The sequence below is a fragment of the Dasypus novemcinctus genome, chromosome 1 (genome assembly GCF_030445035.2).
Source record: "Dasypus novemcinctus isolate mDasNov1 chromosome 1, mDasNov1.1.hap2, whole genome shotgun sequence".
NCBI lineage: Eukaryota > Metazoa > Chordata > Mammalia > Cingulata > Dasypodidae > Dasypus > Dasypus novemcinctus.
In genome coordinates, this window is record NC_080673.1 from 45,874,814 (window position 1) to 45,892,702 (window position 17,889).

Genomic DNA, 17,889 nt, shown 5'->3' on the forward strand with positions numbered 1-17,889 from the left:
AAACTGAAGCCCATTTACTTGCTCAAGGTCACAGAGCCAGAGGAGACAAACTGCTCTGGCAGCTAAGCAGTGACAGTCAGCTTGGTGGGTGGGGAGAGGAAAGGTGAGAAATATTAGGCCAAAAAGGAAGATCTAGTATTTTACCAAATCATAAAGGGGAATGGATTCTGTAAATAGCAACTGGAAAGCTGGCCTGGCTCATCAGTATAGTTACAGCCATTCAGACTGCAATGCTTACCTGGACAAAGGAATGTTAATAGTTAGCATTTTATATAGTGTCATTTAGCAAGATCAAGAAACTGCGTTCCTCCATCCACATGGGGAGAAAAGACACAAATAGAAAAACCATTTCCTACCTGAAATTCATACTATTCTCTTTTCATAAGGAGAACCCTGTTTCCCTTCTACAAAACGGTCCAAACCAAAAGAGCTCAATAACACATAAATGTTACCTTTTCTCCCTCAAGTACAAACACATAATTCAGGAAAGTTCAGTGGAAATTATTTCTCTGGGATAAGTTGCAAGCTCAAATCGCAAACTTTATTATAAGTTGCCAAGTATCGCAGGCTTCCTGTGGAAAAGTCACTGCATTATTCCTGGAAATCCTGGCTAAATCCCAGATCCTTAAGTGCAGAGACTGGTTCACTCATCTTCAAATCCTAGCACCTATTAAAATACTGGCATATAATAGATGCCCAATAAATTCACTAAACAGAAAGAAATTACATCCCAATAACCTAATATGCTCATCCTAGTTTCTATGCCATCATGTTGAAGCAGGATTTCTAATCTTAAACTGTCATATAATGTTATACTCCTCCATAAAACTGAGGTGTACATGGAAATAACCATAATTCCTATGGAGATATGATTCTTCTATTCTGAGTAAATGTGTTGTTTGGCTAAAGATATTATTTGAACTCTATATGGGAAGGTATAGCCAAAGAAAATTACTAAAGGTTTTATTACCCTACCCAGGTGTTTTCTTTGTTTGTTTTCAATTTCATATCCCCCAAAGGGAAAAAGCACATTTAAAACATGAAACAACAGATGGCTGACTCCAGCATCTCCTTCAAAGCTGCCAAATGTGCATAAAGTGTACACTGAAGCAGCAGAGGCAACCACGTTTTCTGTTTACAAGGGTACTCAAATAAGACACAAACCTTTACAGCTCCAAGTTGTTCTTTTCTGAATTTTTCCAAGGGTTTAATCAGGGTTTCAGTCACACTTAATGCCTAGGGAACAAGAGTGATAACAAAAGAGCACAGCGTTAGGTTTCCAAAAAGGAAAAAACTAGTATCTCATTTCCCTCTTCCACCCCACCCAGAAATAAAATGAGCATATTAAACGGCTTTATCTCATCCTGCCAAAGAGACAAATCACTTATAAACTTACTAAAGCACTACAAGTCCATAAATATTTTCAGGGAAGAGGAGGTTGGGGCAAATCACCAGTAAAATGTGCAACACAGCCCCGAACTCTGTACGGAAAGAGCAAAAGGGTTGTTTTAAACAACAAAGGGGCCTATCAATTCATTAAAAGAACACTTCTGTTTGAGATGTCTTTCCCTCCCCCTCCTCAGAAATTTAAAATTCAATTACATTCCTTTATTGGTAATCAGACTACATTATGTGAAAGGCTAGGATTGTGGCTATAAATTTAAATACAGTCAGTCTGCCCTACAACGCTGAAAATTCCTAAGGATTTTAGGTATGCTGGCAAAGCAGATTTACAGGAGGCTCAGGACAAAGTCAGAGCAAACACTGCTGGCAAACATCACACGAGGGAGAGGGAGGACCTGACAGGAGCCAGGCTGGAAAACGCCAGCACAGCCACATGCAGTCTTAATATTGGCTGGCTTGGGACTTTTCATTTGAAGACAGAGCCTACCAAACAATGGTAAAAATGCAAATAAAAGGGAATATTTATCAAAGCAGAATATACTTAATAACCATATGCTGGTAGCAGCAAAGCTTTCTCATCTTCTACTCCTAGGAGACCAAAAATACCATCCAAAAAAGGAAACCCCAAAATACTACACAAGAATGTTCTGTCCCTCTTTTCACACACAGAAAAATGGGCAACCCAAAATTCAAACTTAAAATTACAGACAAAACTAAAATAAGTGACTTAGAGTAGAAAAGATTCTTAATTTAACCAAAGGCTTCTTTGTAATGGTTCACTGTGTAAGCATTTCTCCAAAAGTGACTGTTCATATTGTGAGACAACAAACATTCAAAACAAGTGAGTCTGCCCTCATTTGAGGTGCCCAGGGTTTGAACGACCTTCCCCAAACCTGCTCCAGGGGTCCACTCACTCCTACACAGACCCCTTGTTCTTACAAGTTGAAGAGCTAGCACAACAGGGATCGAAGGGAAAGAATTCAGAGGAAGAAAGGGACCAGACTACTTGGCAGAAGAAAGCAGTCATCTTTAAAACGTTAATACTACTCTCTCAACATTTAGACCATGTGACCTACACTGCAAACCAAGATACTGAAGAACAAAGGGGGACAGAGCAGCAGAGGTCAGGAACCCTTCGGACCCCAAACAATACGGAGTGCCCCAAGCCCCACTGAGTAGATATGGGAGGCCCTGCCATATATTTCAAAAGTGATCTAAATCACATGCAACTTCTCATAGATTCATTTAAGACACATTTATATTAGCATCTGTGTCATTTCATTAACTTCCACGGCTGGTTCTAGTTTACTAGTATTTCTGAATAAACCTACATATAATAATACATCTTCAGTGGAGGCTGGCAAACTCAAGGAAAAACTCAGCCTTGCATTATATGCTGGGATCACAGAGGTTAATAATTGCTTAGGTTCACAGAGGTTACAAACAGGGCTCCAAAATCAAAAGTCTGAGCCCAAGCTTGTGTGCATGACCACCATACAACATTGTGGTAACAGTACCAAATGAGTACTTCCCCATAGTCATCTTAATAAACTCTGTATTTAATGAAACTTGATATGAATATGCTGAGTATCCAGTGCCATGGCTAGAGATATAGCCATGAACAGGACAAACACAGCCCCTTGCTCATGGACCTTACTGTCTAATAGGGAGAAAACTATTAGACACATGAATGCATAAGTAGATGAGTAATTCCTTCAAATAGGGAAAAGAAGGACAATGGGGAGAAATTTATTGGGGTAGAAAGGAACGCTTCATCAAAACAGTGACATTTAAGCTAAGACCTTATATTAGTTAGCCAAAGGGGTGCTGATGCAAAATACCAGAAATTGGTTGGTTTTTATAAAGGGTATTTATTTGGGGTAGGAGCTTACAGATACCAGGCCATAAGCATAAGTTACTTCCCTCACCAAAGTCTATTTTCACATGCTGGAACAAGATGGCTGCCATCGTCTGTGAGGGTTCAGGCTTCCTAGGTTCCTCCCTTCTAGGGTCTTGCTTCTTCCTGGGCTCAGGGTTCCTCTCTTCCCAGGGCTTGCTTCTCTTTCCTCTGTAAAGTCTCCAGCTTCCCAGGGCTCCAGTTTAAGGCTTCAGCATCAAACTCCAACATTAAAACTCCAACATCAAAAGCCCTCAACTCTGTCCTTTGCCGTGCCTTTTATCTGTGAGTCTGCACCCACCAAAGGGCGGGGACTCAACAGCCTAATGAGGTGGCCCTATCAAAGCCCTAATCATAACTTAATCACACCCAAGTACAGACCAGATTACAAACATAATCCAATATCTATTTTTGGAATTTATAAGTACATCAAACTGCTACACACCTGAAAGATGAAAAGGAATTAGTGGTACATAAAGAAGGGGAAACTGTTTCCAGGCTGAAACCAACAGAAGCAACAGATTAAGATAGAGAGGAGTTTAGGGTATAATAGGTAACATCAAGGATCAGTATGGCTGGGGCATAATGAACAAGGAAGTGAATGCAAAGAGATGAATAAGGAAAGTGGCACAGGAGGCCAGAACTTGCTGAGCCTCATAGGCCCAGGGAAAGAACTACTGTTTTATTTGGACATAATGAAAAGCCACTGAAAGTTTTTAAGTAGGGAATTAATGAAATGGAATTTAGAACTTTTAAACATTCTTCTGACCGTGTGTAAAAAAGATTGGAGAAGAGAAAAAATGGCAGCAGAAAGGCTAGTTAGGAGGCTTTGGAATGGTACAAGCAAGAGATCGTGGTGTCTTAGCCTAAGGTAGTGATAAGAGAACGAGAGAAGTAGAGGGTTGAGAGGTATCTGCAGATGGAATCAACATAACTTGGTAATGGACTGAATGTGAGGAAAGTGGAGGTTTCCAGATTTCTGGCATGAGCAAATAAATGGATAAAAATGCTATTTATTGAAATAGAAAAATCTTAAAAAAAAAAAAAAAAAGGCAGCTAGGAGTGAGCATTAAGAGCTCATGTTAAATTTGAGATGATGTGATGATGTGAGATTCCCAAAAGATGAGTAAAAGAGGGCATTAGAAACATAGGTCCACACCCCAGAGAAGTTTTGGTCAGAGATACATATGGTAGTCATCAGCAAGCAGACAAGTAGGACACGGTAGAGAGGAGGAAAAAAAGGTCCCACACCTAGGAGTCAGGAAAAGAAAGGTTGAAGAGAGGATGGCAAAGGAGATTGGGAAGGAGCTACCAGAGTGCTGGATGAAAGAAGAAAGGGCTTAATTGTGTACTTTTGAAAAGTTAAAGAAGGAATGAAAGCTTAGCAATTACCACAGAAAGGTGCAAAGGACCAAATTAGAGTTGGTTTATGACTGAAATGTGACAGTCAGGGAAAGAGTCTATCTTGAGAAGCATGTCCTGGAAGGAAGGCACAGAGAAAAAAATGACAAGAACGATAAAAAAATCAAAAGGTAAAGTGAACCCCTCTCAGTCTGAAGCAGAATAGGCATCACTATCCCAAAATCCTCAAGATTGAGGAATGAACAAACGTAAGGTGGGAATGCAACTATGGGCCAAAGTACTCATTATTATTCTAGTAATGGAAGAGCTTCTATCACTGATATAAAGGCAGTGGTCACCAGAGGTTCTGAGGGGAGGGAGAGGGAAGAATAGGTGTAACTTGGGGAATTTGGGGGACACTGGAATTGTTCTGCATGATATTGCAATGATAGACACAAACCAAAACGTATAAAATCGTGCAGTACAAAGTATAAACCATAATGTAAAATATAGACCATGGCTAGTAGCAATGTGCTCATGAACTGTAACAAAAGTACCACACTAATGAAGGATGTTATTAATGTGGGAAAGTGTATGGGAGGATGAGGGGTGGGATATATGGGAATCCCCTATATTTTTTATGTAACTTAAATGTAATTTAAATCTTCTTTAGAAATAAAGAGAAAAAAGGGTAAAGTCATTCACAGAGAGTTTGGACATAGGAGGACACATGATTAGAAAGAAGAAAGAATTAAAGAATCATGACCAACTAAGCAGGAGTTTATGGAGACATCTAAATGCCCGTTGTAGACTTTCCTCCAGCAATGCACAGAAAAGGTGGGCAGTTAGGTTCATCCAGGTAGGGGTATTTGTAAGAGCTGCAAACACATCATTGTAAGATGGTATGTGCAGTGCTGGCAGCCTCACAGGTCTGCTGGGGCACAGGGAGGAACCTGCATGGGTAAGAGAAGACTTCCTGAAGAGAAAACAAAGGGCTGAGCCCAAAACAGGGAGAAGGAGTTCTCCAGGAAAAGAGAGAGTAAAAGAAAGGCACTGGAGGCAGAAAGGGGGAAATAGTAATTTCAAGGCATGGAATACAAGCAGCTCAATGTCAGTGAAGCAGGTGACAAAGTCAGGGAGGTCAGGAGAGCAGGCTGGAGAGATGAGATGGGCTCCATTACCTGTCTGAAGAGGGCCTACAAGATGCTCAATAAATGCAAGAAGTATGCATCAACACTATGGAGAGGGAAGCGGACTTGGCCCAATGGATAGGGTGTCCGTCTACCACATGGGAGGTCTGCAGTTCAAACAACGGGCCTCCTTGACCCGTGTGGAACTGGCCCACGCACAGCGCTGATGCGCTCAAGGAGTGCCCCGCCGTGCAGGGGTGTCCGCCGCGTAGGGGAGTCCCATGCACAAGAGTGCGCTCCGTAAGGAGAGCTGCCCAGCACAAAAGAAAGTTCAGCCTGCCCAGGAATGGCACCACACACACGGAGAGCTGACGCAACAGTAAGAAACACAGATTCCCGGTGCCACTGATAAAGACAGAAGTGGTCACAGAAGAACACACAGCAAATGGACACAGAGAGCAGACAACTGGGGGGGGGGGGCAGGGGGGGAGAAAGGGAGAGAAATAAATTTTAAAAATAAATCTTGAAAAAAAAAAAAGCACTATGGAGAGACGAAGGCCTTTTAAAATAAGAACTCTAAAACTCTGGAATAAATTCTGACATTCACAAAGGGACCAGGCCATAAATACAAAAGAAAAATTTTAGTCACTATATTTGTCCTTCGCTTGGAGAATTTTTTTAAAGATTTATTTATTTATTTTTATTTCTCTCCCCTTCCCCCCATTGTCTGCTCTCTGTGTCCATTCACTGTGTTTTCTTCTGTGACTGTTTCTATCCTTATCGGCGGCACCAGGAATCTGTGTTCCTTTTTTTTTGTTGCATCATCTTGTTGTGTCAGCTCTCCATGTGGGCAGCGCCATTCTTGGGCAGGCTGCACTTTCTTTGACGCTGGGCGGCTCTCCTTATGGGGTGCACTCCTTGCGCGTGGGGCTCCCCTACGCGGGGGACACCCTGCGTGGCCGGGCACTCCTTGCGCGCATCAGCACTGCGCATGGGCCAGCTCCACACGGGTCAAGGAGGCCCGGGGTTTGAAAAGTGGACCTCCCACGTGGTAGGCAGACACCCTAACCACTGGGCCAAGTCCGCTTCCCTTGGAGAATTAATTTGATATGTATTCTTCTGATTTCCAAGGGATAGCACTAGCAGAGAAAAAGAATATAAGGAGTTTCTAGCTGTTTAATAAGCAAATTTCCAAAATAAGAAAAGAAGTACTTATGATGGATGCTACTACATCAAACTCTAATCATCTTTTTCTCTTAATTTAAATATTTTTAATTTAAAAATTCATCATTTTTCTTATTTATCAAAATCTGATCTTATAACTTCTAAACTGAACCTAAAATTTTTTGTTTAAACAAATAATTAAGTAGCCATTAAATGTTTCAGTAAAACATTGTTGGTTATATGAAGATTGTCTTCTTTTTTCCTCAAAATGACTGAAATCCATGGACTCTCTCAGTTCCTTTTATAATTTCACAGAAACATCATATAGTATTTGTCATTAATAAGCGTCACTGAAGTTTTTTATGTCAAAACATGATTCTTCTTCCCCAGAAACAAATAAACACCAAACCTAGGATCTCTCCTAAAACTCCACCACTTATGTGATGGCAGTTACCCAATTTCAAAGAGCCAGCTAAAGTAATAATATTGAGAAAAGCTTTCCAACACTAATGCATTAGAAATGAGTCAGATGAGAGTGAGACAAAGCAAATATAAAATGTGGTTTTATAACTGCCCAGGATTATATAATCATATTTTTTCCATAAAATACTTGAACCAGACCAAAGAGAAGTAACAAATGCCTTTGCTCAAGATCCTTGGAAAGGGTTTTAATTAGTCTTGCTTAGAAATAAAAGGCGGCAATATGAACATAAAGCATGTTAATTAATCAGTTGCACATAAAGCATGTTAATTAATCAGTTGTTCCTGCCTTAGAGCAGAGGTCAGCAGATGATGTGTCCTGTCTAAGGTCAGGTGGTAATTCACTTAGGCTCTACAGACACACAGTCCCTAACTCTGCCAATGCAGCCCCAAAGCTGCCATAGACGGTACATGTGTTCCAACGAAATTTCACAAAAACAGGAGGAGAGGTGGATTTGGCCTATGGACCTCTGTTTACCAACTTCTGTCTAGGAGAATCATATTGAGTATCATGGCATAAAATGTTCTACTTGCTGTATCCAGTTGTATATTTTTGTAAATATACATTTACCATACTTGCAAGGGACCAAAAGTTGGGAGGAAAGGTTAGATGCTGGATAAATGAATTACAATTCAAGTAGCTCTCAAGCTGAAAAGAAAATCAAAAGGGACACCATAAAATCTACCTGGGATAAGCAATCTACCAGGTTTCCATGGTGAAAGTCAATTGCTCAAGTGTAAAAGTCAGCTTAACAATAGTTTATGTGCATTTAAGAGAGGTTAAGGCCTCTACATTTTTTTTTTAATCCCCCCCTTGTGGCTTTTTGCATGCTGTCTGCTATGTCCATTCGCTGTGAGTTCTTCTGGATCTGTATTTATTTTCTTCATTTCCCTCCCTCCCCTTGCGGCTTGCTTGCTGTCTGCTCTCTGTGTCCATTGTAGCACTCTTCTGCATTTCTTGCTTCTCTCCCTTTTTGTTGCGTCACCTTGCTGAGTCAGCTCTCTGCAGTGCTTGCGGGCCAGGCGGCACTCTGCTGTGCAAGCATGCGGGCGAGCTTGCCTTCACAAGGAGGCTCCGGGACGCGAACCCAGGGCCTCCCATATGGGAGACGGAAGCCCAACTGATTGAGCCACAGCTACTTCCCCCTACATTTTTTTTTTAATTTTTTTATTAGAGAAGTTACAAAATTACAAAACAATCACGTGTACCGTGCAGAACTCCCATACATCACCCCTCCACTAACATCTTGCCTTGCTTTGGAACATTTGTTACTGATAATGAAAGAACCTCATCAAAATACTACTGCTAAACCATGTTCCACAGCTTACATCTGATATAATTTTTCATAATTCCCTATTATTAACACCATACTGTACATTTGTTATAGCTCGAGAGAACACTTTATTTGTACTATTAACCATAGTATATCTTCTTCCATACAGTTATACAGTCCCATGACTTGTACAATCTATCCAAAGTGTACACTCAGTCACTCTTACTTTCATCAGAGTTGTACAGTCATTGCCTCAGTAAATTTTTGAATATTTTACTTAATTCAAAAGAAAAAAGTCACATACCCCCATTATTGATTATTAGCATTGATATAGAAACTTCTTTGACACTGATACATGAATATTACAATATCACTGTCAACTATAGTCCATAAGTTACATTAATTATATTTTTCCCTTGCATCACCATAATCTTACCACCTTGTAATAGTGATACACATTTGTTCTATTTCATGGAAGAACATTCTTGTATTTGTGCTACTAACCATAATCCTCATCTACCCTAGATTATTCTCTAGCTTTCTTTCAATTATCATTTATGTCCCTAGACTAGTCCCTTTCAGTCACAATCACATTTATAAATTGGCAGTGTTAGTTATACTTAGTATAACATGTTACTATCAATTCTAGCCATTTCCACTCCTTTATTAACAAGATAATTAAAAATTCTACGCACATTAAGCTTCAGTACCCCTCCTAAGCCCTCATCCTAGCTCCTAGCAGCCTATACTCTAGATTTTAACCTCATGTATTTATTCTTCATATTTAGTTCCTATTAGCGAGACCAAACAATATTGGATTTGTCCTTTTGTGTCTGGCTTATTTCACGCAGCATAATGTCCTCAAGGTTCATCCATGTTGTCGCATGTGTCCCAATTTCATTTCTTCTTATAGAGGTATAGTATTTCATCATATGTATATATACCACATTTTGTTTATCCATTAATCTTTTTTATTTTTTAAGATTTATTTATTTTATTTATTTCTCTTCCCTCCCCCCCACCACCACCCCAGTTGTCTGTTCTCTGTGTCTATTTGCTGCATCTTCTTTGTCCGCTTCTGTTGTTGTCAGTGGCACAGGAATCTGTGTTTCTTTTTTTTTGTTGCATCATCTTGGTGGTGTCTTCTCTCCATGTGTGCGGCTTCATTCTTGGGCAGGCTGCACTTTCTTTCGCGCTGGGCGGCTCTCCTTATGGGGCGCACTCCTTGCGCGTGGGGCTCCCCTACGCGGGGGATACCCCTGCATGGCAGGGCACTCCTTGCACGCATCAGCACTGCACATGGGCCAGCTCCACACGGGTCAAGGAGGCCCTGGGTTTGGACCGCAGACCCCCCCATGTGGTAGACGGATGCCCTAACCACTGAGCCAAGTCCGCCGCTTATCCATTAATCTTTTGATGGACAGGTGGGTTTTTCCATCTTTTGGCAACTGTGAATAATGCCACTATGAACATCATTGTACAAATGTCTATTCATGACCCTGTTTTCAGTTTTCTGGATATATTCCTAGTAGTGAGATTTCCAGATCATAAGGAAGTTCTGTGATTAGCTTCCTAAGGAACCATCAAACTTACACAGAGGCAGCACCATTCTACATTCCCAGCAAACGTGAACGAGTGTTCGTATTTCTCCATATCCTCTCCAGCACTTGTAATATTCTGTCTGCTTTTTGTTTTTAAATAATGGCCAGTCCATGAAATGATATCTCATTGTACTTTCAATCTGGATTTCCCTAACAGCTAGTGATATTGAACATTTTTCATGTGATTTCTGGCCATTTGTATTTCCTCTTTGGAAAAATGTCTATTCAAGCTTTTTGCCCATGTTTAAATTAGATTGCTTGTCCTTTTATCATTGAAATGCATGACCTCTTTATATAGCCTGGAAATCAAAGCCTTATTGGATATGTGGTTTCTAAATACTTTCGCCCAATGAGTAAGTTGCTAAAACCCTTAAAATTTTTATTCAACTTTACCGTCAATATGAACCAAAGGAAGGAAGTGGATTTGGATTAACTGATAGTGTCTGCCTACCATATGGGACGTCCAGGGCTCAAACCCAGGGCCTCCTGACCCATGTGATGAGCTGGCCCACGCACAGCGCTGATGCATGCAAGGAGTGCCGTGCCACACATGAGTGTCCCCCATGTAGGGGAGCCCCACGTGCAAGGAGTGCACCCCATAAGGAGAGCCACCCTGCACAAAAAAAGCGCAGCCTGCCCAGGAGTGGTGCCGCACACACGGAGAGCTGACGCAGCAAGATGACGCAACAAAAAGAGACATAAATTCCCTGTGCTGCTGACAAGAATGCAAGCAGACACAGAACACACAGCAAATGGACACAGAGAGCAGACAATGGGGGGAGGGAGAAAAATAAAAACTAAATCTTTAAAAAATATATATATATGAACCAAAGGAGCCACAAATTATCCCAAAAGTACATGATCATATCCGTGGGTTATACATATTGTTCAAATCCACTTAAGGTAACTATTCAGCTCTGTTGAATTAGATAACAACTTAACTAAATAGTTCTGGTTACCACATTTTAAGAGAGAGATTTTCTAACTAGGGTAAAGCAGGAAAATGACCAGGATGCTAACAAGGTTTAGGAGAAATAGATAAGGAAATCAGAAGTGTTTAATGGGAATGCAAAGAAAGAGAACATTAAGAGGGAGCATGAAACCTGTCTCTAAATATTTAAATGGTTAGGGTGTGAAAGAAGAAAGTCATTTTGATTTTCTCAAGGGGGCAAAACCAGGTGTAAAGGGTAGAAGCTCTAGAGAAGCAGCCATTTGTCTCAATATCAGAAGGAACACGGCAGGATCTGTAATGGCCTTGCGAGCTAGTGAGCTGCAGCCCCTCCCACATAAACAAGCCGAGGCTAGGTGACTCTGTCAGTTCCTGTGCTGGGAAGAAAGCTGGTCTAGGAGACCTCTGAAGTACTATCCATCTCTATGATCCTGCAATTCTGAATGTGTTGGAAGAAGCATAAGGGTAAACAACATTTCAAAGTCCCTTTATAATAAATGGCGGTACACCATAGAAGCCATTAGAACTTCACAATTCAAAGCAAAGGAAAAAGATTATTATATAACAATGTGGGGGTGTTAAAATTTTTCCCACAACTGCCCAAATCTGAAAGCCCTTTTCATTAGACATTTGGAAGTGCAAACCCTGAAAGTCTATAAAGGAAAGGAAAGAGGTATCTTTACCTCTCTCTACAATTCAAGCTAAAGCTCCGATAGTTGTTGACAATAGTAAGTGACCAGCAGAGAATCAGCCTCCTCTGTGGCGAGGAGCGACTGCAGTTACTTTTAATTATCCCTATACCTGAGGCCAAAGGCTAGCTTGTGAGCTTGTAATTTCTAAAGAGAGTAGTAGAGTTTCTTATGGATAGAAAGCCTTCCTCAGTAAAAGTGTCACAAAGGCATACCTTCATCCTATGATACATTTAACAATTTTTTAAAGTCCCAATACTGGTAAAGCAGAGAATAAGTCCATATGAATACTGAATCAACCCCTCTAATCATGTAATACGAACAAGGATAGACTGAGTTTAATGAAACAGAAGGAATTCTTTCTGCTCCCTACGGCCCTTGTTATTTTAAGCCTGGATTCCAAGTGTTCTTGATCCCAGAGGAATGCATAGGAGAATTTCCACTATTTTCTCCCATGACCTTCCAGATAGTTCCCATTTCACTAAACTAAAGAGAACATTCTACTTTCCAATTCCAAAGTCAAGAATAGCATTCAGCAAAGACACACCCCTTATTTCTCCCTGAAACAGTATCTCCAGAGAGGGTACCAAGGAATAATATATTTGAACAGTTTTCCCAAAATGATCTCTCAGCGAAAACAGGACTTGCCTTATAGAAGAATCTTACACTCTTCTTAAAGAGGGTACCTACCATTAGTTCGATCAGCAAAAAATTGTCTAAGGAAACTTAGCTTGAAATGGACCCAAACATAGCAAGTTTCAGATACTTAGAGATGACAAATAAGACTGGGTTATAAAAACAAGCAGCAGCTCAGAATTTAACAGAGATTTAGTTCTGAATATGAACTCAAAATTTTAAGTATTTTTATAAAAAGCACTTTAAAGAGAACAAGTTAAGTAGCTACATTAAGAAAATCATGAAAATACATCTAAGGGATACACTTTTAAAAAAGAGCCTGACTATGCTGCAAATGGATAACTGTGGTTTAGATAACAGTTCCAGTGAAGACATCACACATAGATTAAGAAGTGCTATCTCAAAGAATGCAGACAGATGCAGCCCAGGAGGTGCACTGAAAAATTCAAAATGTGTGCTGTGATGAACTTACTCATGTAAAAGATTCATGTAAAAGTTAGAATAACATTTTTTTAAATACTTTAGATTACATACATGTTAAATAAAAAATATAGGGGAGTCCCATATGCCCCACTTCCTCCCCCTCCCACACTTTCCCACATTAACAACATCCTTCATTAGTGTGGTACATTTGTTAAAATTGATGAGCACTGCCACTGTTGAAACACTGCCACTATGCGTGGATTATAGTTTACATTATAGTTTACACTCTGTGCCATGACTGTGGCTCAAGCAGCTGGACTCCCGCCTACCACATAGGAGGTCCTAGGTTCTTCCAGGTGCCTCCTAAAGAAGACAAGCAAGACAGCAAGCTGACACAACCGGCTGGTGCAGCAAGCTGATGCAACAAGATGACACAGTGAGATGACAGAAGCAAGAGATACAGCAAGGAAACACAATGAGACACAACAAGCACGGAATGGGTGGCGGGGGGGTGACTCAAGAGATTAGGTGCCTTCCTCCCACAGGGGAGGTCCCAGGTTCAGTTCCCTGATGCCTCCTAAAAAAAGAAGACAAGCAAACAGCGAGCACAAACAACAAGAGGGGGAGAGATAAATAAATCTTAAGAAAATAAAAAGAGAAAGAGCAGAGAGTCAAAATACTCTGCTGTTGACATAAAACTAAAAGTTTCACACTCAGTGTTCCTAAAGAGCCCTGCCACATGACACATAAGAGGCCAAATCGAGTGGGCTGAATAATGGCCACCTCCTAATCCCCGGGACCTTACAAGGAAAAGGGCCTCTGAAGGTATGATTCAGTTAAGGATCTTGCGATGGAGAGATTATTCTGGATTATCCGGGTGGGCCTGATGCAATCACAAGGGTCCTTATAAAAGGGAGGCAGAAGGGTTAGAGTCAGAGAGGATGTTGTGATGGCCAAAGCAGAGAGAGAGAAAGAGAGAGAGAGAGAGTAGGATGATATGTTGCTAGATATGAAGATGAAGGGGCCAGTAGCCAAGGAATACAAGCAGCTTCTAGAGAAAAGGCAAGGAAAGGGATTCTCCTCTAGAAACTCCAGAAGGAACCAGCCCTGCTGGTACCTTGAGTATAGCCCAATGATGTGATTTTTCACTTCTGACCTCTAGAACTATAAGATAATCAATTTGTGCTGTTTTATGCCATTAAATCTATGGCAATCTGTTATAGCAGCAAGAAGACAGATTTTTTTCTTTTTTTTTTTTTTCATTTTGTTACTGCTCTGACAAGTTCTATTTTTAGTCTATGGGAAAAACAATTTCCTTTTGTTATCGAAATATTCTCAACTGTAAAGAAGGAATAATACTTGCTCCCTATCTACTTAACACAATTAAGTATAAAAAGGAAGGGAACATCAAGCCAGAAGCAATTTTAACTTCTAAATAGATAAATCTCTATATTTTCTTTTTAAATGTACCTTAATCTAATCCTCCTGGTAGGAAAAAATAGTGGGAAAACTAAATTAAGTTTTATAGGGGTAATATCTCAAACTTACTAGTTAAGAACTAGTAAGAAAATTAATGAATCTGTACCCAAATCTCTAATAGGGATATAGGTGCAGAGGGGCTATAAATTAATTCTACAGAGTTAAACTTGAAAATTAGGAACCAATAAATATGAAATTGTTTCATGAATGTCTCATTTTATTCAAACTACGGCAGTCTCACTTAACAACCTAGAAAGCATGTCATGTGAAATATACATTCCAAATTCACTAGGTTCAATTACCACACTTCTGCTTTCATTCAATTGTTCAAGAGTTTAAAAGTCCCCATTAAGAATCACTTATATTTCAATGTAATAGTTATGTAATTGAAAGCTCCTTTAAAAATAAAAACAAAACAAAATTTTAAAATATTACTATTAACTATTTTAAAAAGAGTATGCATTCTGAAAAATTTGATAGGACTAAAGTGACCTCCAAAACTTTTACAGATTTACAATCTCATCCACAGTTTATGTGAGAATTTGTTTTCTCAACCATCGCCAGTAAGAATTATCAAACTGTGATCTATACTATTCTGATATGCAAATAGTGCCTCATTAAAACTTTCATTTTTCCTTGATTATATATGAGACTATGCTTTTTGCATGTTTACTGGCCATTTGTACAATTCTTTCTATGGACTGTCCTTTCATCTTCTTTGCCCATTTTTCTGTTAGATCATTTATCTTTTTTCTTATTGATTTTCAAAGAGCTTTTTGCATATCAATAAAACTGGCACTTTGTTTAAAAAAGAAGTCTCATTAAGAATTTTTAACACCTTTCATTTTTGAACTCTGAATAACATGAAACCTACAAAACCAGAGGATCTGAACTGATGTTCAGGCAACTTCTGGTCTCTGACTTAATTCTCCGAATATCTGGCTATGCCCTTTCAAAAAAAAGTTAAGTCAGTCTGTCACAAAAGTTTAGATTCCCATAATGTCTATGTTCTACAAAAAATATCTTAGTATATTTATTTGCCATTAGATGAAAACATTTTAAACACTAAATCACTCTAAAAAATGAAAAAAAGAAATTAGCATCAATTTCGAAGGACATCAACTGAAAAGAAGAAAGTAACAATTTTTCTCAGATTACTTAAATAGAGCCAGCTGGTACAGATTTTCTTTTTATTATCTTCAGAAAATTTGAGACTCTTAAAAGCTGGGAGAATGGATGCAGCTTAAGTGATTAAGCACCTGCTTCCCCATACAAGGTCCCGGGTTCTATCGCTGGTACCTCCTAAAAACAAAACAAACAAAAAAACAACTCTAATGGGGAGTGGATGTAGCAGTTGGTTGAGCGACTGCTTCCCATGTGCAATGTTCTGGATTCAATCCCTGGTATCGCCAAAAAAAATTTTTTAAATAAATACTAATGATCATATTAGGAATGAGTTGTCTAAATAAGGATATGCAAATACTTAACCTTGGGTTTCTTTCCTTCTGTGCATGAGGGACAATAAGGACCTAGTTTCTACTTTTTAAAATAAAGTAAAGGGAAACGGATGTGGCTCAACCAATTGGGCTCTCATCTACCATATAGGAGGTCCAGGGTTCGATGCCCAGGGCCTCCTGGTGAGGGCAAGCTGGACCATGGGGGAATGAGTCGCCCTGCGTGGGAATGCCGCCTCATGCAGGAAAAGCCACCCCGCGAAGGAGTGCCGGCAGACGCAGAGAGGTGGCGCAGCAAGATGACGCAACAAGAGACACAGAGAAGAGACAATAAAAGATGCAACACACCAGGGAGCTGAGGTGGCACAAGAGAGTGATCACCTCTCTCCCACTCCGAAGGCCCCAGGATCACTTCCCGAAGCCGCCTAATGAGAATACAAGCAGACACAGAACACACAGCAAATGGACACAGAGAGCAGACAACGGGAGAAACGGGAGAGGCAGGGAATAAATAAAATAAATCTTTAAAAAAAAAAGGAATATATTGAAAAAATAAAAAATAAAAATAAAACAAAGTAACTACTTGGGCAGAACATTATGAGAGGGAATAAAATCCCAAGGAAGTAGGTGAAAGAGAAGCCTGTCTGAAAGCTGTAAAAAAATAAATAAATAACATGAGTCTGAAATTTTGCTATTTAGTTTTAAATAAGAATCTTAATCTGAAGTGAATGACATTACTCAGAGTAGGGCCTGAAATGGAACCTAGTGCTTAGAAAGGGAATAAAAAGGGAGAATCAAGAAAATAAAAGAAAAAAGAAATGCTGAGGAAAAGATCCCTCTGATCAAGGCAAAAAAGGCCAGCTCTCTAGTCCCTTCTGCGATGCGAGGCTGTCTGGGTGGTCTGTGCACCAAGGGGGAAGGAGGAGGGCGGGGCCGAAGCCCTCTCCCTGCTCTTGCTAACTCGTCCCTCCACTACGAAGCCCCCAGCAGAGCAACTCTTCTTAAGACGAGGGCCTAATTCATCCTCAGGAGCTTGGCTTTCAAAATTATCTGTTTTTGTAATTAAGTGGGAGTCTCCTATAAACTCAGGTAAGCTAAAGACACAGTCTTCACATAATCGCAGTGTTTCCCACTGATGATGATAATAGAAACCATCGAGTGCCTATGCTAGGTCTCCTACATATGTTTTCTCTCACCCAAAGCGTCTGTTTCTGTGTTCGTCTGGGTCCTCCAAGAAGGAGAAGACCGGACAGGATTAGCCATATATGAAATTCATTAGGGGAAACGTCTGAGAGAGAAAATGGGGAGGGAGCCAGGGAGGCTGGAAGAGCTGTGGCAGAGCCATGCAGGCCTGACTCCAGGGCAAGGAGTCAGAGAAGGAAGGAAGGTTGGGTGGAAGCATGCTGGCTACCGTGCAACTTAAGGGAAGTTCAGATAGGCTGTCAGGAAGTCCTGCACCCAGAGCCCCCTGTGACAGCTGCCCAGGAACAAGTCTGCCTTAGCTCCCCTGCTGTGCTCAGTGACTGGGTGGGCAGACACAGGAAACGTGGCCTTCCCACTGACGTAGCAGCTGGGCCCATTGGTCAATTACGCTGCCTGCGTTTGGATATCCGAGAGGCATGGCCACCTCAAGTCCCAAAGTCCCCTGAACCTCGAATAACCCCCACCATCATTATAATACCATATTTCATTGAATCCAAGATGCCATCAATTGTAAGGTGCTATATTAAGTTTATATGCTAAGGAAAAAATGCTAATTAAATCCTGACACAACTTTTTCTTCATACTTAAGAACTGTTGTATTTATTGAAAAACTCTTGAGAGATATATTTTTATCATGTATCACCCTTGTGCACACATAACAAAGCAAATAAAATGCATTTAAGATATTCTTAAGACTTCTTCATATTCAGAGTTCAGCTCCTCTGAATCACTTTTTATCTCTGTCACCAGTGTCTGTGGTTTTCT

The 17,889-nt window shown here is 40.3% G+C and overlaps 1 protein-coding gene across 3 annotated transcripts in view; it reads right to left on the minus strand.

Moving 5' to 3' along the window:
- ARHGAP10 (Rho GTPase activating protein 10) overlaps window positions 1–17,889 on the minus strand; it is a 337,104-nt gene that overhangs the window by 221,887 nt on the left and 97,328 nt on the right. For all 3 annotated transcript variants that reach the window (XR_011648553.1, XM_058284486.1, XM_058284541.2), the window contains exon 4: window positions 1,165–1,236. Coding sequence is in view for 2 of the 3 variants with exons in the window: in XM_058284486.1 (XP_058140469.1) it covers window positions 1,165–1,236 (72 nt within the window). In the remaining variant the exon portion in view is untranslated. The remainder of the gene's footprint in view (window positions 1–1,164; window positions 1,237–17,889) is intronic.